The 27,019-nt window shown below is 43.2% G+C and overlaps 3 protein-coding genes across 4 annotated transcripts in view; 2 read left to right on the top strand and 1 right to left on the bottom strand.

Moving 5' to 3' along the window:
* si:dkey-33c12.3 (uncharacterized protein LOC335380 homolog) overlaps nt 1-1,791 on the top strand; it is a 3,081-nt gene extending 1,290 nt beyond the window's left edge. Inside the window, exons 2-3 of the mRNA XM_035168854.2 lie at nt 262-386; nt 720-1,791. Of these exons, the coding sequence (XP_035024745.1) occupies nt 262-386; nt 720-780 (186 nt within the window). The 3' untranslated portion in view covers nt 781-1,791. The remainder of the gene's footprint in view (nt 1-261; nt 387-719) is intronic.
* A 1,747-nt stretch (nt 1,792-3,538) lies between these two features.
* Nucleotides 3,539-5,654, top strand: mrps26 (mitochondrial ribosomal protein S26). Its single transcript, XM_035168857.2, has 4 exons — nt 3,539-3,917; nt 4,611-4,757; nt 4,859-4,982; nt 5,069-5,654. The coding sequence occupies exons 1-4, from the start codon at nt 3,697-3,699 to the stop codon at nt 5,198-5,200; spliced, it is 624 nt and encodes a 207-aa protein (XP_035024748.2). The 5' UTR covers nt 3,539-3,696; the 3' UTR covers nt 5,201-5,654.
* Nucleotides 5,655-7,360: 1,706 nt separating this feature from the next.
* loxl3b (lysyl oxidase-like 3b) lies at nt 7,361-26,765 on the bottom strand. Of its 2 annotated transcripts, XM_035168192.2 has the most exons (16): nt 26,515-26,765; nt 22,300-22,647; nt 21,467-21,630; nt 20,109-20,326; nt 18,586-18,651; nt 16,774-16,830; nt 15,662-15,869; nt 15,317-15,497; nt 13,027-13,181; nt 12,238-12,408; nt 10,782-10,941; nt 10,011-10,254; nt 9,794-9,909; nt 9,454-9,590; nt 8,684-8,795; nt 7,361-8,597 (listed from the first exon to the last, which is right to left on the bottom strand). In XM_035168192.2, exons 2-16 carry the CDS (start codon nt 22,637-22,639, stop codon nt 8,524-8,526), a joined length of 2,403 nt encoding a protein of 800 aa, XP_035024083.1. In that variant the 5' UTR covers nt 22,640-22,647; nt 26,515-26,765; the 3' UTR covers nt 7,361-8,523. The 2 variants fall into 2 exon arrangements, with proteins under 2 accessions (XP_035024083.1, XP_035024084.1); XM_035168193.2 differs by lacking the exons at nt 16,774-16,830; nt 18,586-18,651 and having other exon boundaries at nt 26,515-26,764.
* Nucleotides 26,766-27,019: the final 254 nt, after the last annotated feature.

Below are 27,019 nucleotides of genomic sequence, written 5' to 3'. Positions count from 1 at the left end.
TCGAAATAGAAAGAGAAGATTAAGCTTCTTTTGCTGCAAGATGACATGTAAACGTCTTCCTGCAGCAGCTCCCCCCTCCCCTCACTGGTGCTCTCAGCAGGAAACAGTTGCAGGTTCACAGCAGTGGAGAAAATCGGAAAAGCAACAAACAGGAGAGAGAAAAGAGAGAAAGAGACATTCAAACAAACCTATTGAGGAGTTGTAGTTTTATATCCGTGTGTGTAGCTTCCCATTGAATTTCTTTTTTTTTTGCATTCTCAGGTGAGGATAAGTGAGCTGGAGCGGGACATCACCGAGGCCAAGCACGAGATGGCGCGCTACCTGAGGGACTATCAAGACCTGCTCAACGTGAAGATGGCGCTCGACATTGAAATAGCAGCGTACAGGTATGACATCACAGGACCACAAAATGACACGAGATATAAGGCTGCCAAAATACTTTCTGCAAATTAAGTATTTCTCATCTTAAATTGTTTCGGAGACACTTTTAATGTCCCGATAGCATCAATAAATAAAGTTAACGAAAAAGTCGGCTTCTAGCAGTTGTCAGTGCACGTTCATGTGTTTTGTGGGAGTGGCCTTGACGAGAGGGCGGATGGGAAGGGGCGGGGTTTATCGGTTGCCGGGATTACCAACCCTCGCTTTAATGTGGCCGCTCTCTGATTTAAAAGCCCAAACTTCAGTTGTGCAAATATGTGAAATCTGTTTTTCCTTTTCAGGAAACTTCTGGAGGGGGAAGAGATTCGCCTGGCTTACCCCTCCCATCCCGCCCGAAACTAAAACCTAAATGCCACCAGCCTGGCATCAACCTGAATTCTTCATACCCCTTCTTTCCCTGCCCTGCCCCTGAACATCACCCTCCTCCCTCGCTCATTTCTCTTGTGTTCATCCTTCTCTCATCTTCCCCAACCCCCCAACCCCCCAAACCCAACAGCTCATCCTTCTCAAGACAGACGCGCCCTTGTGCTGAACAAGAGGTCCCACCAGAAGTCCCCCTTCTTCTACACACGTTCTGACACCGCACATCAAGACGGACGGCAAACTGTAAACTGCAGAGTGCCTGCGCTGCGTTAGTAACGTCGGACGGCCGCGTTGATCTGGCTGAGTTCCTCCCCGCCGCACACGTTAAGATCCAAGCAGCAGAGTTAACGATTTGACCCCATCGACCCCTCGTTGTGCAAACATTTAACCAATTGTTTGTGAAGGAGGACGAAAAACTCCCCTAATCTCTGGATGCTTGGTTTTTATCTGTGTTTGAAGTGATGCAAGAAACCTGCAGCTCAACCAGTCGATCATGCTTTGTCCTGCACCACTGGTTCTAAGTCGTATAGTCAGGGAACCAGTAACCTTAAAAAATTATTTTCACTAAATCTATTTTTGCTTTTTAGCTATTCTTCCTCTGCATTTACATTTACACATATACTGCAAGCTTTGGTGAGTTTTTTAAATCTGGTTATTTTGATTTCTAGTTTCTTTTAAACCCGTCTTCTCTTGCTCAGTCGTCTGGATGTGTAAATGCTTTGGAAGACTAAACCGTTACTGGTTTCTCCTTATAATCATGCAGTGTGTCTCTCGGCCTATCTGCATTAGCTTTTTCGTTTTTTCTTCCGTAAGCTAAGGCAAAGCAACGAAACTAAAAGAGAACTGCGGTAGCTCCTTGTTGTTTGTCTGCTGATCTTAGACCTGACAGTGCTTTAACATCTGTGACACCAACACAAACCCTGCAGCATTACGCTCGATGTTCCTGTAACAGTTGGCAACAAGCTGAATAAACTCGTAACTGACCTGCAACCTGCTTGTTGACTTGTCATTTGGAACGTCTCAGGATATTCACTAGACAGCATTTCTATTACAACTGTTGAACAAAGTGATTTTATAGCCTGATATTTTAAAATGTGTCACCAGAAGTAAACGCTAAAAAGGTGCAAAACTGTGTATGTGCTATTCTGAGTTAAGACACAGGCATCAGCTGCCGCCTCATTTTAGATTTGATGAATAAATATTTAATTTATGTTCAGTGGGTAAGTTATAAAAAAGTGTGTTTAACAAAAGCAGATCAGGACGTCACAGGTTTATTTTAACACTAATGATCTCACAGCCTAATTAATCAGCCAAGGTGAATTTTCTGCAAACCTATCAGTCTAATTATAGGTGTAATTATGAGGCTCTTTTTGCCACATCATTCATATTAGTATTATATTTTATTACTGTATCACCAGTTTAAAACGTTAGAGGGATGTGTAACTGGAATATAGGAATTATCAGTATAATAACAAATAGCAACAGTAAATAGTGAGATGGTTTTTGAGACTGATTTGTTTTTCCCTCGTAAACATTGATAATAAACGTAAGTCTGTCATTTCACTTGCTTGAACTTCTCCTTACCCACAGTTCTCAATGTCACAGCAACAGCACACAGCAGCACTGCACCATTTCCCATCATTCCCTGGTCCTGGCGAGCGAGCTGGAGCTGTAATGTGGTGGTAGGATCATCAGTCACCAGGCTGACACCAGGCGTCCACTCGAAGTGAAGGTGCATGGAATTCTTCCTCTGTGCGACAGGACACCAGAGTTTATCTGAAGCTGATTAAACAGGACTTCTGGAGTCAAGTCAAATCTATTTACAGCCTCATCGATGTAAAAGTCCCAGTCTCACTACTGCGAGACACAAAGAAGACATGTTATAATAAAAGACTGCAGACCACCTCAATGTGTCTTTGAGATCCACTGGAGTAATTTCACGGTTTTCTGCTTGTTTGATGTCATTTTGAGTAATTTTGTGGTTGTCGTGTCTTTGCAGTCATTTTGAATCGTTGCAGGATCTTCTCTTGTGGCCATTTTGTGTTTTAACAGTCTTTTCAAAAATCTTACTACGATCATTTAAGGTGTTCTTGTTGTCATTGTGCACATGTGTCATTTACACCGTGTTTTTAACCTACATGTCGGCTGTTAACCTCCGGCCTGGAGACACGTTCACGCACACACAGCACAAGCTCGCGCCTGTATGCTCTCGCCCAAGGGTCACGTGACGACACCAGCGAATCTCGGATGATACCAGGACTAGTGATGCTACAGGAACTAGTGATGCTACAGGAACTAGTGATGCTCCAGGAACTAGTGATGCTACAGGAACTAGTGATGCTACAGGAACTACTGATGCTACCGCGTGAACGTGGCTCCAGTGGAGGATCTCAGAGAACATTTAGGCTAAAAACATGGCGTCAATGACCTTGTTTCGAGTGGAATTTGAATGTCTCGGTCGACACCAACTCGGTCGACACCACCGAAGCAGAATGGAGGCATTTAATGTTTTTTTTCTGTTGTTTCTTTTAACGTTTGAAGAAGTGGTCACCCTTGACTTCAATTGTTCTGTATTTGGCTGCAACGCTGTTTACCCCTGAAACTCTTAAAGTGTTTTGTGGACTCAAAAACTTCACATAATGAGTGAATTTTCATTTTTTGGGTGAACTATCCCTTTAACACACGCTGTGATACACCGCCTCACCTGCAGGGGGCAGTGACTTGGAGACAACGACTCCCTTTTGCTGATCACTTCCTCCGGGCAGAGGTGAACAAAATGGCCGCCTCTACACGGGAGCTAACATGTCTGTGTCAATGTTAAAAACGTTTAAATTAACCGGTGACGTTTAGCGCTTTAATAACCTGCACCTTGTTCCCGCTTATCGCCGCGTCGCCATGTTCCCGGTGCTCGGCGGCAGGAGCGTCCAGGTGACCCGGCTCCTCGCACCCAGGGGCGCCGTGCTCGTGGCGGCCGTCCGCGGCAGAAAGTCCCGCAACGACCCGGTGGCCAAGTCCAAGGTGGGCCGCGTGAAGCTGCCTCCGCCCGTGGACCCGCTGGAGATGGTGGTGATGAAGGAGCGGTTCTCCGAGTACCAGCTGATCATGAGGGCGCTGCGGTGAGTGACCGACCCGGGGACACGGAGTCCGCAGCTAATTCATGTTTTAACCTTTTAGTTTGATTTAGTTTAATTACCCCCATGTTGGTTTGTGATGGATTGACCCTGGTTGTCTGGAAAGGCTCCTGTCACACGGAATCTACTGTTATTACTATTATTGTTATGTCAATGTCATCCTAAGAATAACAATTCCATCGTCTTCAGCTTATTTACGTTATTTTTGTGTCCTTGCTGTTATTTTTGAATACACGTGTGCTCGTGTTCTGTCTTATTCTAACAATTTAAAGTGTTTCCTGCTCATTTTGCGTCGTTTTGTGTAATTCAGGGGTCAATTTAAATCTATTGATATTGATTTTAAGTAATATTGGGGTTGTTTTATTATATCTCTCTGGTGTTTTGCTCTTTGTGATAATTCATAGTAAAGCTTGTGGCTGTTTTGTGTCTCTCTTGGTTTGTGTTCGTAGTGACTGAACTGAGCCACGTGATTTTTTCTAACAAGAATTATTCATGTCACATTAAATGTTATTTGTTATTGTTGTTATGACAAAATGTTATGTACTTCCCACACAATAAGTAACTGTCGGCCAATTTATTTCACTATTGTGACTCTATTGTAAAAACCCAGCAGATTACATGGTGTTGTGGTAAATATTTGACTTGGTTGAGTCTGACTCTTTCTTCTGTGTTCGTCAGGCTGGAGTTTAAGGAGGAGATGCTGCGAAAGAAGTACGAGGAGGAGACGGGCTCTCGGGCGGAGGAGAGGGCGAGGCAGGAGGCGGAGGAGCATGGCGCCCTCATGGCCTGGAACAACCAGGAGAACCTCCGTTTGCTCAACGTCAGGTGAGTTATAAGATGATAAAGAATATGAACCCAGTTTAGACTCATGGAGTTATTCTCCAAAAACAATGTGGATCCTTCAGCCTGTCGTCCGTATCTTCCAGAGTCATGAGGATCCAGAAGGAAAAGGAGGAAGCTGAGCACAAGAAGTTAGAAGCTGCCGTGAAGCAGGAACAAGAACACCAAGAATTCATCAAAGTAAAAGAGAGGGAGGTTCTGCAGTTGCAGGTACAAAGTCTTTTAGATCTGCTTTGCTTCTTTTTCTGTCCAAACCTCAGGGGACCTTGCAATCTCACACTTTCATCATTTTACAGGAGGATGCAAAGAACTTCATCAACTTGGAGAACTTGGATCAGCGAATCGAAGAAGCTCTGGATAATCCAAAGAACTACAACTTTGCCATTGACAAAGAAGGCAGAGTTGTTAAACAGACGGTGCTGCAGTGAAGCGACAGACCAACCTGTCTCAGAAGAAAACGACAGACGGATGCCTGCTCTGTCTAATGTGGGGATTTTCAGTCTAATCCAACTGGAAGTGAATTTTGTCCGGACAAAAAAAAACATTCGGGCTGAGAAAGCTGTTGTACCTGTTAACTCAGTATTTCAGAATCTTTCATCAGCAGGTATCTGCATTAGATTGTGATTTCAAGTAGTTATGGTTGATGGACAGGTGTCACGTCATCAGAAAAGTTTGAGATTGGAGTCGATTTAGCTTCTGACAGGAGGAGAAGACATCTCCAACTTTAACAGGAAGCTCCTGTTGAGTGATGATCGCCTTTACTTTCCACACGTCTGTTTTATAACCTTTATCTGAGTCGTGTACCTTCACCAGAACATGTTTGTTTCATCATTACTGTCTGTTCATGATATATAATGTATACATAAAGTAACTTCATGTCTATTGGGGTTTCCACTCAATATTTTTTTATCAGTATAGGATAAAGATTAGTCCATTGTCTCTATTTCAGCATCTGAAAGTCATTAAGAACTCCTTGAAAACTAAAATGTCTAAACATTCTTCTGACGTCACAATCCCTTCCTCTATTGTTGCACTTTGAGCCGCCGGCCTCTAGGTGGCGCCCTGCGCGGCTCTTCGTGTATTAACCAGCTCATGTTGGGACAACGTGCTGCTGCAGCGGTGTAATCCTCTTGTGTGGGTCCAGGTTGCAGGTTGATGAGATGATGGTGCTCAGGGGTGAAGAGCTGAAATAACCTGCTTCAGTGAGAAGAGGGCAGGGATCAGCGAGGCGGTAAACACAGGAGCAGCCTGCTTCACTACGCAGCTCGCACATCTTCAAACTGAACTTTGTGGATTTAGATGAATAATTTGTGAAAGTTTAACCCCCACACTGATGGAGGGAGGAAAGAATAACACAAAACACTGATTTTGTTCTTGTTTGAACAACGTTCTTTGAATCTCCTTTTAAACTCCTTTAACCAACCTGCTCTTCATCGCCATCTCCTCTTCATCAGTATAATACATGTTAACTGGTGGTGTAGAGAAGAGATGAAGCAATTAGGTCATTAACTGAGTCCCTATGCAACTATTTAATTAATTATTTAATTTCTATAAGAAATTCTCACTTATTTAAAGGTTTTCTTAGAAAAGAGGTATTTTAATGGTTGAGTGTCTGTTGAAAAAAACATTTGAGGTGTGTTTTACATTATTTTCTGATACTTGGTGAGGAATTCATCATATTAAAATAAAAAAATATATACATATAATTAAATAATCTACAGATTAATTGTTAGATGCAGCCCCTGATCAGTGCGTTTAGTTTTATGAATGCTGTAAAGGGGCCTTGATAAACCCAAATGCACTAATGAAATTAAAAATGTATTATTTTATTGTTATTGTATGGCTAAACGAATCGGGGTGATACAGAAAGATAGTAATTACTTAAAAGCTAAAGCGTAGTTGGTTTGTGTACAGAACGGGTGCTTGACAACACTGCTGCTCTACTTGACTTGCTGTCAAGCCGTGCACACGGTTAATGTGATTGCTGACCGGGGTTAATGGGATTGCTCGGCCGTGGCACTGAAGAGTGGGATTAGCGGTGGATTGAGATGAACTCTCAGCTCAGAACTGGCAGCAGCTCTCACAGGTTCGTCCGTGTCACAGACTCTACGCTCAGTATTGAACTGTTATTATTTCTCTGAGCCGAGCGGGACTCAGTCATTAATGTGAAGTGTTCAGGATGAACTGTAAATCATTTACTTTCTCCACCAGACGTTTGAATGAATTCACAAAGAAAGTCTACTGAGTATAAATTCACTTGTAGCCTCCATATTTACATTTAAGCCTCAGTAAGATGAATCATTTTAGAACAAAGGACCCGATGGAGAATATAAGTTCACTATCAGGATATATTAAATATATATTAGGCCACAATAGGGTTGTATTCTTATGTTGACTGGTAATTTCCCAATTTGTACTTATGATTATTAACATGATAGATACTTTTGTTCTTCCTTTTAAATGTGACTCAAGCTAAATGAAGTCAGTCTCTGTTGAAACTGTGTGAACACGTGCAGTTCACAGACAGATCAGCTTCTTCAAACCTCCGTTGAGAGTTTCTAATCAAATAAGTCTCTGGACCACAGAACCATTATTGTTCCTCTCCTTTTTATTTGGTGCGGCAGGTGTGATTACATCAGCAAACAAACAGCAGCTCTTCAGGGTAATTGTAGTTTTGTGTTCAGTAACGTCTCGGCTCTAAACGACTATTATAAAATACACACGGACTAACAAGCCGGTTCCGAAGCAAACTGACAATAAACGAACGAGCACCTCGATATTGGTAATAAATACATTCATAAAATAGCTGCAGAGGCAGGTTTGATGTGACTTCTTCGTGTTAACACTCCAGTTCAAAGTAAACGATCCAGGTCAAAGTCCCCAGTGAGTCTGTTCCTGGTCATGCCTCAGATCTGTGCTTCACATCGGGCGGAGGTGTCTGCTCTCTGAGGGCCCTTCTAGGTGCTTAGAGGAGGTTTTGTTTACACTCCTGTCTATTTGTTTGTTGGTCTGCAGGATTACACAACAACTACAGAACTGATTTCCATGAAATGTTGTGGAGGGGTGAGGCAGGACCCAGGAGAGAACCCTTCTAATTATTATCGGGACAAAAGGGCAAATCCAGGAATTCATCATCACCTTCATCAATATTTCGAGTCCTTTTTGGTCCTTTTTATATGAATTTCTCAGGAGGTAATTCATGGATTTTAGTGATAAAAATCAGACGTGTTCAGGGGACTGATATCTATGAGTGTTCGGGGTAAATAAAGATCTGGATTTGGTGGATTTAAACCTGGTTTCATGAGGGGAAACTCCACTGAGTGGCGTTCTGGTTTCCTCTAAACACAATGAAATGATCACACGTCAGCTGAATCTGAAACCCGCTCGTTCTGAGTCAAATAAATCTGGTTATAAAAAAATATGACAAAGTACAACCTCATTCATAACACATTCAAAAGAAGGCTGTGCATTTGTCGCACGCAGACTTTACAACTGGCCGTGTAAAATCTGACTCCATCTCGTTTGCTCACATTAGACTGAGAAAAGAAAAAACACAAAAACATTAGCACTTGAATATTCAAGTATAAAAACACATTCACCAGAGTAAAATACTGCAAATACTGCATATTACAAATAATCTGAGACAAACGGGGAGGTGCATTTTGGCACCTGAAAATGAAGAATCGGTGTCTTTTGTTTTCGAGCTAGTGAGGTGTGATTTTATTTATTCATCCTCATATTGTGGTTGTTTTTAAGAAATCTGGTTATTCAGCTCTCCCGGGTATTTGTCGAACCTCCTCTCTGCCTCTTCGCTGAACGCGTCACCTGCACAGAACAAAAACCACGATTTAAACCGAAGCCACATTTTCACATTTAGCATCCGACCGTGTTTCGTGTCTGTGACTGTTTACCGATGTGGCAGTTGTGGAGCCAGATTCGATGGCCGTCGTATTTGCAGTTGCATTTCATGGCGTTGTTGGTGAAGTCGCTCTCGGCCACTTCTTGATTGGGGTTGATCACAACCTGAGCAGGCGACACACGTGAAACAACCCAGTTAATAACAGGATGGACCATCACAGAATGGATTAGCACAGTCGTGGCTTTTTAAGATTAACTCTGAAGTGTAGACGTCAGGAAATAAAGATGGACGACACGTCTACTTCTTCTCCAGGAATGAAGTCAAAACATCCCGGATACCATCTCTGAGAAAAATGTATTTGACGTGTATCACACAGACACAGAGAAGGAGGGATCTATGACCTATACAGCAGCCAACCACCAGGGGGCGATAGAGATGTTTTGGCTTCACTTCACAGTCATGGTGTCACAAACCTTTTTATCCAAGTCTATGGGAAGAACTACTTCACCTACGAAACAAGTTTTATAAAATCTGTAGAGACTTATTTAAAAGATGTCACTTGAGTCAAGGGGCATTGTGGGAAATGTAGGCTCCAGGTTTTGATACAGAAGAAGAATAAAAAAGACGATATCTCTGTTTCTGCTGCATTTACTTTGATTATTTTTTTAATTCTTCATTGTTTCCTCATCGTTGCACTTGGAGTAAATAACTTCACGGCTGTTTTGGTTCCTGTGTTTCCTGCGTGCTGGTTTTTAGCTCCTGACAGGAAACGCGTGGCCAGTGGAACTCGCTGCACTCTGATCCTCGCACCGTCCCGCTCACCTGCAGGATGTAGTTTCCAGGTTTGACGTCTGTGATGTCGATCCACTGGCAGTCGATGTCGTGACGGTACAAATCCCAGCAGCCCACAGTGATGCCCTGATCGCCAAAGTTAGCGCACTCGTATCTTTTAGAAACACCTGAGATAAAAAAAGATCCAACAACCTTCATCAATATCGAAGACATTTTAAAGATGATGCTATTTTTCTGTGTTTTTTCTGTACACCTGCTGAATCTTTAAAGATAACATAAAATTGAAGCTATCGTGTTGTTTTAATGATGTAAGTCCTATAAAGGCAGCAGGTGGATGAGACTCAGACAGCGGCTCTGTGCTTTGACTCACTCTCCTGACAGTCCGTGTCCTCCAGACAGAAACTGGCTTTGTGTCCCTCGGCCACTTTGGTACCGTTGGAGTTCAGCAGATCGTAGTGGGTGAAAATATTCATGCTGTGGTAGTGGCTGTGACACACAGAGAAAAATGGAAACAAGTTAATATAAGTCGAAACCATCCTCCAGAGATGGTTCCAGCAACTCAACTTCTTAACTGATGAAGACTTTACCCGTGGCAGGCGTGCCAGACCCACGAGTGCCGCCCGGCCTTCGGCTTGAAGTCGGCCCGGCCGATGTTGTGGATCTGGGAGGAGAAGCGGAGCAGCCGCCGGTGTCCGTACGGCCAGTTGGCCTTGGCTGCAGACTGCGACAGGCAGTCCTCCTCGGCGGCGCAGTAGAGCATGTGCAGGGGCCGATCCTCGATGTAGACCGACTGCTGGACCACGGGGGCGTTCAGGACCAGGTCAGAGGCCGCTGGACACAGAGGGGGGGAGATACTGTCAGGATCTGCCCCTGTACAGAACTTTAGTGGAACTCGACTATAACTTAGTTTGGATTTCAGGTTGTTGGTTGCTTTTGTTTGGGATTTTTTAAATATTTACTTTGATTGCTCGTATAAGTCAATAATTTGTCTTTAAGGAATTAAAAAATGTCGACAATGTGAACAAATGTCACAAATCTTTTAATGAAGGTATTTGACTTGATGCTTGTGTCTCCTACATTGTCCTAAGCTTCATGGATGTGCAGCTGTAAAGACTGTAAAATTTTAAATAATAAATCTGAGCTGCACACAAACTGAATTGTTTGATTATTTTTCTCACATAATGCTGCATGGTCTCTAAAGCTTCAAGCTGTTTTCTATAAAAAAATACAATAAAGTAATAAAATGTATTGTTTGTGTTCTGTAATTTGACTTAAATCACATGTTTCTCTCAATGAGACTTTTTAAATAAAGGAAAATAAAACGGAAACACAGTGTTGCTGTTAGTTTTTTTACTCACTCTCAGAGCAGATGACTCCGGCTGCAAACTTGGCCGCTGCTTTCTGGCAGCTGACGGTTTTGTGATGCTGACACTGACTCAGCGCCATCTCGGTCCCGGAGCACTTCACGCCGCTCAGCAGCATGTCCGTCACGTTACTGCTGTCCCAGTACCAGGTTTCCTTAGATTGGGTTCAACCACGAGAAGCAGAAACCAGTCATTCACAAACTGAGGTCACTTTTTTAAAAAAATGCAAAACCTTGTGTTGCTTTGGACTTTTAAATATTATTTCACATAAAGTATTTTGTTGTCTGAAATGTTAAATATCCACTTTGGCTCCTTAAATTGTGTTTAAAAACGAGGGTGTGTCTCAGAGGCTTTGACAATCCTGTAAAAATATTTCCATAATTCTGTGAAGAACTATAAGATTGTATATTTTGTGTCCATCAAATATCATGTCAATTTTTTTACGTGTGGAGGTAAATGTGGACGTTGTGTTGCATCTGCTTTTATACTTTTCACAGCCATGTGAGGTCAAAAGGTAAAAATTGACAGAAATCATTCACAGTTGCACATTAAATCCATAAGATATTTGGATTATTTCAAACAAGCTTTATGTTTCTTACTTGAATCAAGTTGCTCCTACAAGATCATTTTGTAAGACAAAGATTCTGCTTATTTTTCATTTTCCTCAATCGCCATGGATGTTTTTTTAAACTACATAATGCATCTACAGAGATTTAACCTGTGAACATTATATTTCTCATTGTGGATCACATCTCTACTTCTCTGGTCCTACTTACGGTGATGGCATGCATGGAGTAGCCGAGCCCTAGCTGCCTGCAAACCACCATGGCTTCCCTCGTGGTCCAGCCTGTGCTGCACACTGTGCCCCACTTGGACCCAACCTGAACCTCCACCCGGCCCTCATAACTGCTGCGGCCGCCCACTATCCGGACCTGCAGAGACGTCCTGCTGGGAGTCAGTGAGGGGGAACACTTCCTGTCCCGCCCCTGAACTGTCTGAGCTAAAACCGGCTGCGTTCACACTCGGGTCCTCGGACAGCGGAGAACACGTCGTTAAAGTAGCAGTTGGGTTAAAGTTTTACAGGCGAGGGCAAAGAGAGCGTGGCTTCCAGATGAGGTCACCGCTCGGTTTTAGCTGCGAGTGGCTTTGAGTGGGATTAGAAACTTCATGTGTGGCTGCTCGGCCCACATGGAACAAACCAGAACTGGGTCTGGTTCTTTCATTCAGGGAAAGAAGCGTCTACTCCATATGGAAACTATGATGCACTGTCATATGTTGCATGGATGTCCAAGTATGTTCTGAACATGCACAACAGCAATTAGTTGTTTGAGCAGCTCATTGAGTGACAAGAAGTGGTTTTCTGTAATGGAACGATGGGATCCACTGGGTGTCAATGACAGTATATCATATTTGCATATGTCAAGTTGCCCTCGTGCTGTGAGCGACCTACTTGCAGGCCCTGGTTGGCGTAGCCCAGGCCCAGCTGCCTGCACGCCACCGTGGCCTCCCTGGTGCTCCAGCTCTCTCCGCAGATCAGACCCCAACTCTGCGTCCCGTTGGAGTCCGGGCTCAGCACCTCCACACGGCCCTCGTGACGGGTCCGTCCCCCCGTGAGCCGGATCTGTGGTTGGCCAAGGAGTGTTAGGAACCACAGAGCGGAGCGTGGATACACAAGAGCTGGGCTCTGTGTGTATCTACAGGAGACATGGACGAGTATAATCTGGTTATAAAACAAACTGTACAACCAGATTATACTCGTGAAGGGAAATGTCACTGTCAGAAAAGAGTGAATGTTTGCAGAAAAATTCAAGGACTGTATTTTTCAAACAATACATTTTGGTTTCACCTGGTTTCAAGCAATTCCACTAATTCAATACGTACAAATATTAAACTTGAAACTTAAGATGAGAGGAAAATGACATTTCAGTTCTTTGTGACAGCGGCAAACAAGGTTAGAGTTAAAATGTGAGATTTCTGGGATTAGCTCTAAATCTTATGTTAGGAAAAACATAGTTTAGATCAGAAAAGGTTAAAATGATGGTACAGCACAATAAAACAATATCAACTGAGCCATTATTCAAGTCCTTTCTGATGCAGTTAACTTATTCAGCACAATTTGATCAAATAATCAATTTCATTTCGCTAAAAACTGTATAATAATTGTCTAAAAAATGTAAATGACTTTGTTTAAGTGAGCGTGACAGTTCTACGATGTGTGTGACGGAGGTTCAGCTCTGACCGAGTTCTCCAGGCCCATGTAGGGGATGTTGCAGCGGACGCCGGCGTCCTCCATGTGTTTACAGTCGTCGGAGGAGATGTTTTTAAAGGGGCAGTTCCAGATGGACTTCTCCTGGCCGAGGCACTTCACCTCGTTCATGTAGATCGGACCAATCCCTGGACAGATGTAGGATGAAAGACAGATTAAAGCAGTTGCCCAGAGGTGAAAACACTTCTGACAAGGAGGTTGTGTTTGTTAGTTAGCACGATTACGCAAAAAAACAATTGGACGGATTAGCATTAACTGGGGCATCAGTTGAAGAAGTTAAACACGTATTTAATCCCATGTCCCAAACGCCACTGAGTCCACTCATCATCTCATTCAGATCCCGAACATTCTCCATTTATTTCTTCATTCTTCAGCTGAAATCTCCCCTGATTGAACTTAGCTTCAACACTTTCTGTGAAGTGACTCTTGACACTAACCCCCGGCTTTAAGTTGAGGTGTGTTAGCTTCACCTTCACTCTGGAAACTCCCTGAACGCACCATGAGCTGATCGTTTGAAGTAATTTTCTTTTTTCATTTTCTATGAAAGGAATTCCTTCAGCGGCGCATGTTTCCGACTCCAGTGACGTTCAGGAACATTTCTTGGACTAAACCATCCAGGTAGTGGTTTGACGTCCAAGTGAGACACGGAGCTGGTTTGCTGCTGACTCAAAGAGATTCTGTGACCAGGGACAGATTCTCAGCCAACTTCCTCTGAGGTGGAAATCATAATGTACACACACACACACACACACACACACACACACACACACACACACACACACACACACACACACACACACACACACACACACACACACACACACACCACACACACACACACACACACACACACCCGAGCAGACAGCCCCACCCTGCTGCCCTTCAAAAGACTTGCTTGTTTCTGCACTGGTGGAATCTGAGGATGGTTAAATACCTGAATACCAATTACACCTCCATGTTCTTGAATCACTGAGACACACACACACACACACACACACACACACACACACACACACACACACACACACACACACACACACACACACACACACACACACATTTCCTGTGAAATCAGTGTTTTCTTGTTCACAAACAAACAAACTAGGTACCGAGGTAATGAATATGAAAAGTGTGAGTTTAGAGTAGAAGTGACGATTTGAGCTGAGGAGTGTGTCTGATAAATTACACTCAGAATTTATGAACAACTAAAATCACCCTTTACGTTGTTTATAATGTTAAAGACAGATGGCGGTAGACGGTTCTCCTTGCCTGACACGTAGGAGTCTCTGAGTCTCATAGTAAATAGCTGTGAAGTGAATGAGCTGCAGCAGAGCGATGCCCTGAATGAATGGAAATGACAGACTGAGATTTTTGTGTTGGTGGAGTAACTCTGTCTTTTCCAGTGCCGCAGCCAAAACGGCCTGAAAACCAAAAGCCCATCTGCAAATCTCTCACAATAAACGGCCTTTAGCACTTTTTCCTGAGTCCTGGCTCACGTTTTGCAGTTTGGGTCAGAAAGAAAAAAAAACTCTTCTCACAGTTTATTTTCTGTCTTTCTTTCACAGCATTCCTCCGCTTATTGAAAAAGCTCCTAATGAGGAAAATATGTCGGAATGTGGAGCTGTTGAGGAGCAGAGGGAGATCGGTTCCCTGGGGAGGAGAAGAGATGACCTGAGAGATACAGAGGTGACGACTGAGGACCTCTGTGAAGACACTTATACAGACGTCCCTCAACTCAAACAGCCTCAGGGGAAAGATAGATGAAGGTCCCGCCCATACATGTGCTCGACTAATCGTGGATCAGTCTCAGCTGTCAATCATGATGTTTCACGCTGTTTTTATGGCATCAAATATCTAATTAAAACCAAAACTTGCTAGAAAAATTCCCACTTGAACAAACACAAGTGTGATAAGAACGACAAAACGACGGAAACCATCTTTGAGAAACATTTAAAGTTTACTTTTTAGTTCGGTCTAAGTCCTCTCCACTACCATGGAGGAGTGGGGTTCATGACCTATACTGCCGCCAGCCACAAGGGGGCAGTCAAGATGATTTGGCTTCACTTCTGGGAGTCATGTCGTCCAAGATGAGAATCGTCTTAAAAAACCTAAACGCATATTCTGAACAAATCCTAACAGTACTTTATACAGACTGGCTTGTATTATGTAATCACCTTCTCTTAATTATCGTGATTATATTATTCAACGACTGTTTGCTTCGGCTCAAACCCAAGATCTCGTGGTTGTTTGTTATATTTCTGACCTTGTCCCATGCGGGCTCCGGTCAGAGCCTCCTTGGCGCTCCCGAAGCCGAGCTCCCTGCACACGACGCTCGCCGACAGCAGGTTCCAGCGGTCGTCGCACACGCTCCCCCACTCGTTGTCCTTCAACACCTCCACGCGGCCCTCGCCCACCTTGGCTCCTCCCTTCAGCCTCACGTTGCTCTGCAAAACCAAACAGACTTAAAAATAAAGAAACTTAATTTACACAAAAAACATAAAAATTAAGTTTTGTGCTGCTGTGGTCAACGTGGAATGATCTCGTGTTTTTCGATTATCTACAATTAGGGTTCAAGCCAAAGGGCAAAGTTAAAAAAAAACGACTTTACCGAACGTTTAAGTTTCTTTTTCAAGTTGTTGTTTTGCGTGAACAGCAGCCCCGGCATGCAGCTGACGACAGCCGCCATGCCGCCCGCGCAGGGAAACGTGGCGTTTGGCTTGTTGAACTCCAGGGGGCAGGCTGCCAGGTGGACCTCAGTGCCTGTGCACGCCACAGAGTGGAGGTGGAAGTAGCTCTTCTGACGCTCCAGATACAACCTGCAGGGGGAAGAGACAACTTTAATATTGAGTGAATGGATGAATCCCTCAGTTATGTTTAAGAAATTTAAAGGCCTCAAAATGTATTCACAAGAAACACAAAAATTATTTTAAAATGAATGAACACGTGAACGAATGAATGAAACCAAAGATACACAATCCTCCTGATCTACACAGAAAAACTGACTTGCATCCCAAACGAGGGCCATAACAACACACACACACACACACACACACACACACACACACACACACACACACACACACACACACACACACACACACACACACACACACACACACACACACACACACACACAGTAGTATTAGCTACATACAAACTATCCCAGATACTAAATTATAAAACCACGTTCCACAAAATAAAAACAGTTTTTAGGGGCCTTCGTTTTATCGTATCTTGGAAACCAAAAAGTAAAAACTTGTCCAGTAAAATAAGAAATCAAAAGAAATAGATTTTACTCGGAAACCCATTCACTAAATGTTATTTTGTGGATAATAAACTTATTTTCTTTCTTGCTGAGAGTTAGATGAGAGCATCTCTAATCTAAATTAACATTTATATCACATTACTTCAGTCGGGGATATAACTCTGCGCAGGGAAACCAATAAAATGTTTGTTTTCCCTGAATTTCATACAGAAATTGAGACTCGACTCTAAACATTCTACCAGCTTCTGCAGGCTTTTGTTCTGGAACCGCTCCCTCGGCAGCCACATGTGCACGGCAGGTGTTGGCGCCGGAGGGGATGGATGTGGTTACGATAATTAGACATTTTTTAACGCTGCTAATCCTTTCTCGTCAGTTTGAATGTGTGTTGTCTGTGAGCAGCATGTGTTTGGGTCTTTTCACGCAGCTTGAATCCCACTGGTTTAACCTCAGTTTACCTTTTGCCAGGGCTGCTCTGTTTAGACTTAGCGTTAGCTTTAGCTGTGGATGTCTGCCTGCAAGGTAAACACGGGTTAGACGGCTCAGTCAGGGGAAGACAACCAGGCCACACACAAAATCTGAGTAACAAAGGTTATATGATGACGCACAGTTAAAAGCTGAGGTCACGCTGTGCGTAAGGATGCGTCTCCTTCAACACGGTTGTTGTCAAATGAAATTGTCGTTTTCAGTTAAAGTTGCACGTTTGTTGAAAGTGACACATCCTTTTTAAACACACGAGTAAAAAATAACATTATTAAAAACTTTGACATTCATTGTTTCTATTGTACATACACATGAACACTGCATGGCCGAAAGTATGTGGACACACTCGTCTAAATACTCACGTGTACTTTTGACAAAACACCTCAGCTGCAATTAATGGAAATATCACAATGATATTTTAAACAATATGCTGCTTATATATATTTTTTTGCATTTCAAACAGATCGTATACAAAGATGGACGACGTGACAACTCCCCAGAAGTGAAGCCTCTTGATTGCCCCCTGGTGGGTGGCTGCAGTATCCTTCATCTCCTCCATGTTATTAGATGGGACACGGACCAAACGGAAAACTTATGTCCACGTGTTCATGTTACTGAGGACTTGTTTCGTTAGGAGGTTGGTGTGGAGCAACTCGTCCCACACGTCCAAACCTTTAGGATGAATTGTAAATGGGTCAAATAAGATAGTGTGTCCATAAACCTTTGGCCATATAGTGCATGACAGGTTAGAAAGTGACACGTGACATGTTTGTTAGTAGAAACTGTGTCGGACTGATCACACAACGTGAATCTCAGGTTACCACATTGAGTCAGGCCGATGTATGGTTTCTGCTTTTTGTTTGTTCTTCAACTTCACGAGCACAAGGCCAAAATAAGAATCGTAGTTTTTTCCTTCATCAAAAACTTACTCTGGTCCATATCTGAATCAGTTAGAATATGCAAATGATCATTATCTTGTTTTAATACATCAGATGCAGATTTTCATTATGGTTCACATACAGAAACAAAGCTAGTGGTTGAGCACTGAATGAATTTATTCAGATTTCTGCTTCATTATTGATGCTACGTGATAAATATCAAAAATCTAAAACGTGTAAAGGATCGACCTCCTGATACTTTCAGTCCACGTAGCAAGCTCCACCCGCCTGGCACTCTGAGCCGGCCAAAACAAACACTGGGAGTTATTTTTTACCGACACAGTTCAGTTCTTGTTGAGGTTTACGAGGCCAATGACTATTTCAGTTGAAGAACCGAGGATTAAAAGTAACCTGCCACCTCCAAAAAGCGAACCATGCTGAGGAATGGGATTTTCAGATGTTGTGTTAGAGTAAAAGGACAAAAAAAAAACAACACAAGTCCCAGTCGCTGACATGGTGCAGATTGAAAACACCTCATCCCTTCAAACTAATTTGTCTTTGGTAATTTATTTATTTTTTGATTTCAAATGGTCTGTGCAGGAGATCTGGGAGCTGGAGGCGTCAGTTTGTACAATCTGAACCATGGCAGAGAAGACATCTGAAAGACAAACCAGAAATGAACAGAAAGCTAACCCTCTACACCAGACGACCTTCGGTTACAGGATCAAATCTAATCACACGACCCATTCACATGCTGCACATCATAGTAGCACGCTATCAGAGAGAGGGGGAGGAGTCGACTACACAGACACAGGAGCTACATGGCTAATTCCTACTCCGACAGGAAACCCACTGTCAGAGCGACAGAGCTGCCGGCGCAGGACGGTGGGTTCTCCCGTGACTCAGTACCTTCCACCGGCCGAGACATTAACCTTTGACCTGGAGACCTTCTCAGCTGCCTGCTTTTTCAGATGTCTGCAACAGTGAGACAGCCAAATTCCATCATACAGGAGAGAGACTGCATGCAAACACACACACACACACACACACTTATACTGGCTGCACACACACATGCACACACCCACTTCTTTAAGCAGCGGAGGGTCAGTGGGGAATAACATTTTTGACATTCCACAGGTTTTCCGTGTATTATGTGACAGACTCTATGTCACCGTTGTATGATCACGATTACATAACTATTCTAGCTATTCAGAAAATTCTCAATTTGTTGAAAAAATGTGTTTCTTCTCATATATTTGCACATTTTCGGGGCTGGAACTAATCTTTATTTAAATTTAGGGCTGAAACAACTTCGTTCCAACTTTTCATCCGTGAGTATTTGCTGCTGGTTTTTCGAATGACAAATATTTGACCTTAGTTTTTAGTAAATTGTGATGAGAACTTTTATTCTATTTCTGTAACATTCAACAAACCAAATGATTAATGATTCATCAATAAAATAAATGGCAGCTTAAAATCTCAAAGAACTGAAAACCGAGGTCTTGTCTTCAAATATCGTTCATTTTACAACCAAAAAAATCCAGAATGATAAAAAAAAACTGAAAAACCCTCACATTTGAAAAGTTGGAAGCAGCTTAATATTTAACTTTATTTCACCAATAAAACATATTTGAGTGCCTCTGTACAAACAGAGCCCTGCGGAGTATAAACCATAAACGCGTTCATACTGTTCCTTCTCTGCAGGAGGTTGATAATCACTCCTCAAATTCCCAAACAGAAGCACAGAACATGAAATATTTGACCCGACCGGGGTCCGTTGATCCAAAGGAAAAACAAAAACAGAGCAGAGGCTCGTCCAAACATTTCAGCTTCCTGTGTGCTCTGCTGTAGAGCTGCAGCTCTGGCAGACAGACGAGAGAGACCACACACACCATCACTGTGAACATCAGGTCCAACAAAGTTCGCTCTTTAACAAACAAAGTTCACTCTCTGTGGTTCAGTCAAATTGTTTCCGCTTTGCTTTGCAGACGAGAACGACGACTGAGTCTCTAACATCTCAGCCTGAGTGGACAAGAAAATTGCTCCTGCTTCGCTCAGAGGCCTAATTCCCATTATGGTCATGAGTAAAAAACTTTCTCCAACTTTAAAAAGCTGAAAATGGGACAAAAGAAGGATCTTAAAGTTCAGGAATTTCCTCCTGATGGATAAATACATATCTGTAGTCTTGCTGAGAGGAAAGTTAGAGACACATTCGCTGTTTCGCCGCACATTCGTATGTTCAGAAGCATCTTGTAATTGCTGTGTGGTGTTACTTGAGTATTCCACTAGGGGGCGCACCATAGAACTCATTGCGTTCTTTAAATACAACACACGGCGACAGTGAGTAACGTACGAAACACAAGTTTGCTGTTAACCTTCTGCTCAGTTGTCGCTTTAACCTCACGATTCCACACCAGACTCGATTCACTCACTTGTAGAAGTTCTTGTTGACTTTCCTCTCGTGTGGGAATCCCAGCATGCCGCAGACCACCCGGGTGTTTTTGATCGTCCATCCCAGGTCGCAGATCTGGGCCCAGCCGTCTTTGTATTTCACCTCCACCACACCCTCTGTGGTCGGCACCTTCTTTTTGGCGGTGGCGACGACGGGCCGGAGTCGAACCTCCTCCACTTTGTTCTCGTCCACCTGGCTCTGTGGGAGTCATAATTCATATAAAATGTATTTTTATTTGCAGAAAGTCATACGATTTGTTTTCTTGATATTCACACTGACGAACACACAGACACACTCTCACACGTGCACATTTCTTAACACAACACCTTTGAATGAGAGGAACAGACACAGTGAGTCATTTCAGGTCCAACCCTTATAACAAGTGGTATACGTGACAAACTCTGATCTCCAGCTTTGCACTGACTCACTCTCATTGTGATTTATTAAGGAGAAGAAGAAGAAGAGTCCTGGCTGCACAGATCGAAGTCTGGATCCACATCTGGGGCAGAAAGTCTCAAGTCTCTTATGAACCTTTCTTACATCACATCCTGCTACATAGCAGTGACTCATCATCCAGTCATCCGTCTGGGCAGACGAGTCTCCAGTCTGACCTTGTTCACCTTGTCAAAGCGGGGGAGTCAAAAATCCGAGAAGGCCCCTGAGTTCAGGATGAGTCATTAAAGCGATTTACAGGGTTAGGGTTAAGAGAAAAGATACGATGAACAATTAACGCAGGGACACAGGATTAAACTGGGAAAATGTATATTCTATTTCATACTGCCTTTAAGATTTGCCTCATTAAAGAGATTAGTTTGCTAAATTATTCTGTTTCCCATGTGTAAGATTTCTCTGGTTGTGAGTTGGATTAACACAATCTCTCGCTCACAGTTAATCCTGAGGACTTTCTGCTGAGTTTTACTGTCGAGTTGGGATGGAGAATATCGGCAGAAAGTCCGGAGCCTCTCACTTCTTGACACATACTCTGGAGAAGGTGTCAGGAGGTTCTCCGGAGTTCAGTGCACGTTCGAGTCCGTCAGCCGGATGCTGCTCTGCTCCCGACGCCTGTTGGGTTTTACTGAGAGAGGCAGATGCTCGGGAGAGGTTCAGCCACATGGTGCAGAGCAGAGTTTATGAGCTCCATGTGTGAGGCAGCTACACATGGAGCCTTTAAAATGTTTAAATGTCGTCCATGTGGGTTAAAATACTGCAGGCGTCTATAGGCGGCGGAGCAGCGAGACTGTTACCATGCAAAGTTAATGGGTTTCTAACTGTGTTTTAATGAACTCTCCACACAAAAATAAAATAAAAAATCTCGTTAAATCTATTTCAGAGACTTACATCGATGACATTCGAGTCCAAAAAGCCGGGAATCCTCTCGTCCTTGCACACGACCCCAGCGTCCTCGTCGTGGGTGCAGTCGCTGTTGCCCCAGCCGCGGGACTTGCAGTTCTCGATGCTCCTCTCCCCCCCGTTACACAGCACGTTGTCCAGCCAGATTTTCCCTGTACAGGCAGCAAACTGTCAGGCCTGTGGAAAGTCATCAGCACACTCGGCTGCTTGTTACACTGGTGCAGCTGAATTTAGTCAAGTCTGAATAAGGTGAAGTTTGGATTTATTCTTAATAAACACGAGGGTTTCATATGTGATATTTACGATGTTATTTAGGTTTTGAAGGGCGTTTAAATCTCTCGAATACACTGAAACTTCTTAATCTTATCCTGTCAAAGAATAGGACTAAACTTTATAAAGAATAGTTCTCATTAATGTGTTGCACCAGCAGGTTCCTTCACTTGCACCTCCAGTCCAGTTCATCCCAGGTCGACGGGGTTCAGGTCTGGAGACTGTGCTGCTCGTCCATCGTGTGAAGGCACCGTCATGTTTTTATCATTATCTTCCTGTAACACGAATCCTCTGTCTCCCTCTGTCACTTCTCTTTCCCCCCCCCCTTTCTGATTCTGAACTATACTCTTATTGTATGGAGGCTAAAACTGCTGAAATCTCAATAGAAACTGGATCTGTTCAATAACTTTTGTCTTTTATCGTCTGTCCTCTGAATCCCTGTGTGAATATTCATGTCATTTTGAGCTCGGAACAATAAAATATCCACATGGCCGACTGTCGTGTGTTAAACCAGACACTGGATCTCAGGAAGCGTCTGAGTGGATTTGTACCTTGGCCCTTGCCGTACTTGGCGCTGTGTGTCCATCCTGTGGCGGACACGAAGCCCAGCTGGCGGCAGAGCACGTTGGCGTTAGTTATTGAGAAGTCGTCATCACAGATGGTTCCCCACTCCCCCTTGTAGAAGAGCTCCACGCGGCCCTCGTTGTGTTTTCGGGGGTATCCAGTCAGTCGGACCTTCAGCCGCTCTGTCTGAGGCGGGGGGGTCCGAGAGGGTGTCGCCGCCGCCGTCGTGGCTGCATTTGACGGCGTCGTCTGGGTCACACAGCTCGGTAACAACAGCCCGAACAGGAGGCTGAGGGCTAACTGTTGTCCCCGTCTTGACTTCTCCATTACTTCAGCTGAAGAAAAGACAAAAGACAAAAGATGAGTCTGAGGTCACATCCCAAAATGAAGAAAACAGGTTTTCTGTGAATCAAAGAACTAAATACTGGGCCCATCACATTTTGTGAGAAGTCAATATCGGTGTATTTATTTTGCACAGCAAGAATAAACTTTGAACTTTTCAGAATATATTGCACAACTAAAGTCAGCACATTGGACTTCCGGGTCAAAACGCCTTGTGGAGATGAACTGGTGATATGGTTCTTATCTTATCTTAATCATTTATAGCAACGAGGAAATTCTTTCTCTTTTATTATCAACACACGGCGACGTGTTCGGTCTTTGAGGAGAATCTGCTGAAAACTGTTCAGAAGGAGAAACAGCAGATTGGACAGATGGAACACTGGCAGCTCAAACAGCTCAGTCGCTCGACAGTTAAACTTTACTCTCCGCACTTTATTAATAAATCTTCCTCTGAGGAAGTTTGACCTCAATCAATAACGTTGAAACATGTTTTCAACATTATTCCCATTCTCATTCTCAACCTTTTGACTTTGACTCTCAACATTCGGGCTTTATTTTAGACTTTTTTTACTTTCATTTTGACATTTTGACCTTCATCATTTCTAAAAACACACCTCTGATTTATTTTGGACCAGAAAAATATGATGTTCTTCCTGTCGATGTGGATTCTGACCAGTCACAGACAGAACATTACTCACAATGTGCAAAGGATCCTTATATTTCCACCTGATTTGCGGACGGAGGGAGGATTCATGTGAGTGGAGAGTCGCTCCAACACTTTGATTCAAACCATCTGCTCAGTGTCTACTCGACTCTGAGGAAGAACAGGGATTCTAACGACCACGCTATCGGGCGACCGTGTTTACGTTGATGAGATCAACAGCAGTTTGTCTGCAGCTTCCTGTTTGTCACCATCACGGTGCCACTCCTTCATATATCTCAATACAACGAGCTGCCTTTTCCCTACAAAATGTCAACTCTTCTCTCTTAAACCTTCCCGTACGACTCTAGAAAACCAACATAGGCCTGCTATTGATAACGTGACAGCGACACTCCTTAGCTTTCAGCCAGTGGGGGGGGGGAGGTGTCCCTCCAGAGACACACATACAGTAGTGTGATGTGTTTGTGCAGGAACCACAAGCTTCAGGTACCTTTTCCAAACTCATGTCTGAGGCTGAGTCCAGTGAATGGACGGCCCCACACGTTCCCACTGTTCAGTCTGCAGGGGAGGAGCCTCCACGTCGGACCTGAAGCCACGTAGTCCTACAAACGTCTTTTATTTCTTAAACTTTAAAAGATTGATTTAGTCTTTACTTTGGTGTTCGAAGAAGAGCTCAGAACAAAGATGGCAGAAAGAATCAAACTGCGTCCATGACATTTACGTGGTGCACGTCTGCCGTTCCTGTTCCCGGTTCCACAAAGTCTACAAACCTTTCACACCTCAAAGTCTGAACTTTGCTGTTGTCTCGTTATTTAAACGTTATTTTGTCATTAGAGGTAAAGACGAGCCCTTTATTATCATCTTAAATATTCTGGGAAACATTCTTGGCTGCCTCTTTACTGGGAGTGACCTTAGTTTGTGCTACTAGGCTAAAAATACATTCTACTGCCAGTCTCTGCAAAGATTAAACTGGGTTTAGTCTTCTGGTGATACTGGTTCCCAGCCTGTTGGAGATTTCTGTTCATTTGTTCACGTGTAGCTTCTCTACAAATAACTAATCTTTCCAGAAACTCTCAAAAAGCAGAAATGAAACATCCCTTCAGCCACTCACTCTTAAAATAGATAAATATGCATTAAATAAATACGATGACTTGGTGGTGCATAGTTTTTCTTTTCCCTTCAAGCAGCTCGTTAAACTAGACACATGACATCACCAGGGATTTTCTAATGTCTGCTAAGACACAGGCCAGGAGACGATGGACGAGGATGTAAAAACACAGACATGTTCCATCAGCGTTCACACATCAATAAATTATATTCTGGGAAATGTGGGGACTTCACCAACCTTTGCAGGAGGCCAGATTTAACATTTCACAGTTAACAGATCGACATCCTGCTGCAAAGTTCACCTGCTGTCTTTACCCTTTTACTGCTTTCCTGCCCAGACAACACTATTATATCATTACCCACATTTAAGGCTGTACTTTTGGATTCGCCGTAAACAGTTTAGCCAGATCTTGTGGCTGTGTGTTTTTCCCCATCGGACTTAATTGCAGCAACGTTTCAATGTTTCCAGAGCTCGGGGAATAAAATCCTTTAGGTCTCATTATTTATGAACTAGTAGTGATTCTGCAACTTTTGTTACAAGGATCCTCCATCACATTATGAAACACTGTGTTTGACTTCAATGCAAAGTTATCGTCCAGTCTAACCCGACCTTGTCTCTCTTACACTCTGCAAACAGTTCCCCCCCCTCACCGCAGCTGGGACCCTCCATTCCAATGTGCTCATGGATCAGGTCACGTGAAAGGCTCAAGTCAACCAGGCTGCAGCTCCCCTCGCTTCCACACACAGAGCAGTCGGTCACAAAGTCTTTTCCTGAGACGCTGCATGTACGCACTCCCACCAGAACACACAAAACACACACTCAATCTGGCTGCTAATCACTGCCAGAGGTCTGTGGCTCAGCCGACTGAAATAAACCGCTGGGGAAAGCTGCCTGAGCTCCAGAGGGAGTTTGGTTGAAACTTTGGACGTAACGGATGAAGGAGAAAACAGGATTAAACGTGAACGCAGAATGATTCAGCTCCATGCAGAGGTTCTACAGGAAAAGAGAAAAGTGAATCTGGCTGAAGTGAAAGCACAGAGTTGCTGAATGAGTTGTGGGGAAGGAGAGTTGTTGGGTCTCTGCTTCACTCTCTATGGGAACAAATCACTGGGATGGAATGTTTTCCAGACTCAGATTCCTGATAAGCTTTTAATTAAAACAACTTCTCTGTTGTTCTTCGGTTGCTCATCTTCCCGTGCGACACTTTTTCTTTTCAGCTTTTGAAGTGACCTAGAAAAAACACTTACTGCCTGGAAAACATCTGCACAGCATCTGGACCAAAATCCATTGATTAACATCTGTAACTGCAACTTGGAGAACTTTTTATAAACGAACACGAATATTGACCTCATCGTTTCAAGATACTGTTGCCATGAGAACCGTTGTTGCTCAATCAATTAGTCGATCAACACAGAAATCATTTTGATAATTGAAGAATCGTTTCAGTCATTGATTCTTTTGTTTGTCATAAATCATCTGAATATCTTTAAGGCAAAAGATCAGACAAGTGGAAAAACATTTTAAGATGTTATCATGGATTGTAGATATTAAATTATTGATGACTTAAATGATAATATGAAAATAATAGTTGAAGCCCTGAACACCATCAAAGGGACTTTCACAACCTGGCAACCCAAACATTGTTCTTATTAATATCTTACTGATCTATAAAACTGTGACAAATAATATATTATCTATTAATAAATACAATACTCATTTAAGCTTATTTAGAAAGTTGCACCATTTAAATGAGTCCCAGCAGATGTTCTACCAACACTTCAGACTCTGTTTATTTATCAGGTTTTCCTGTTGTTACATTCCTCACATATTTGAATGTCACGCATCCTGAAACTTGGACTCTTTCACACGTATGGATATTGTATGGATATTATAAGCATGAAGAAATGGAGACTTTACAGAGACTTTACAGCACAAGGCTGCTTAATAAAGTTAAGATATTCCTTTTTTAAATGTGGTTTGTAAGTACAACGAAATAACTTTTTGTAAAACTCTTGAATCTGACTCACGTGTCCAGTTTTCATTCTGATGAACAATAAAAACTTGGTGTAAACAAGAACTGATCAGCTTTACCTTATATTTCCAGTGTGAGGAGGTTACAGTGGTTCCAGTGGAGAGAGAGGAGCTGACTCTCAAAGGTTTGATCCCGACGGTCACAAACCGAAAACCCCCCAAAAGACAGAAGGAAAAAAAACGAGGATAACAATCCTGACACTTTTGTTATTTCATCTCCTCGATCACACACGGGTCCAGTTTGCGGTGCAGCCAGCAGCCAATTACTCCTTCCAGTGTTACTGTCTGTAAATTGCCAGCTGTACAGCCCTCAGTGAGGAGGAGGAGGCTGCAGCAGGGGGCTGGATCTATTCCTTGGAAAGACACTGACCCTTTCATGCAAGGTTTTGTAACAGGCAAATGCATAAGGGCCGAAAGAACTTCAGCACACGTACCTGACCCAGCGGCGTCTGCCAGAGATTCACAACTGGTGTTGAATGAGTTTATTTATCGAAGGATTTGGTCTTTCAGTTTGAGAGCAGATATATTGTTGAGGGATTTGTAATGTTGTCACTCAAAATCGCAA

The sequence above is a fragment of the Hippoglossus stenolepis genome, chromosome 10, assembly GCF_022539355.2.
Source record: "Hippoglossus stenolepis isolate QCI-W04-F060 chromosome 10, HSTE1.2, whole genome shotgun sequence".
NCBI lineage: Eukaryota > Metazoa > Chordata > Actinopteri > Pleuronectiformes > Pleuronectidae > Hippoglossus > Hippoglossus stenolepis.
This window is presented reverse-complemented; position numbering and strand designations above follow the sequence as displayed.

Excerpts from the sequence above, each read along its gene's own strand:
- mrps26 (XM_035168857.2), top strand. The coding sequence starts at position 3,697 with ATGTTCCCGGTGCTCGGCGGCAGGAGCGTCCAGGTGACCCGGCTCCTC. Across the intron at positions 4,758-4,858 it reads CTCCGTTTGCTCAACGTCAG|AGTCATGAGGATCCAGAAGG; the intron begins GTGAGTTATAAG and ends CGTATCTTCCAG. Across the intron at positions 4,983-5,068 it reads GGGAGGTTCTGCAGTTGCAG|GAGGATGCAAAGAACTTCAT; the intron begins GTACAAAGTCTT and ends ATCATTTTACAG.
- loxl3b (XM_035168192.2), bottom strand. The coding sequence starts at position 22,639 with ATGGAGAAGTCAAGACGGGGACAACAGTTAGCCCTCAGCCTCCTGTTC. Across the intron at positions 15,870-16,773 it reads CAGAGCAGCCCTGGCAAAAG|GTTGTATCTGGAGCGTCAGA; the intron begins GTAAACTGAGGT and ends TTCCCCCTGCAG. Across the intron at positions 13,182-15,316 it reads CGGAGCCCGCATGGGACAAG|GGATTGGTCCGATCTACATG; the intron begins GTCAGAAATATA and ends ACATCTGTCCAG.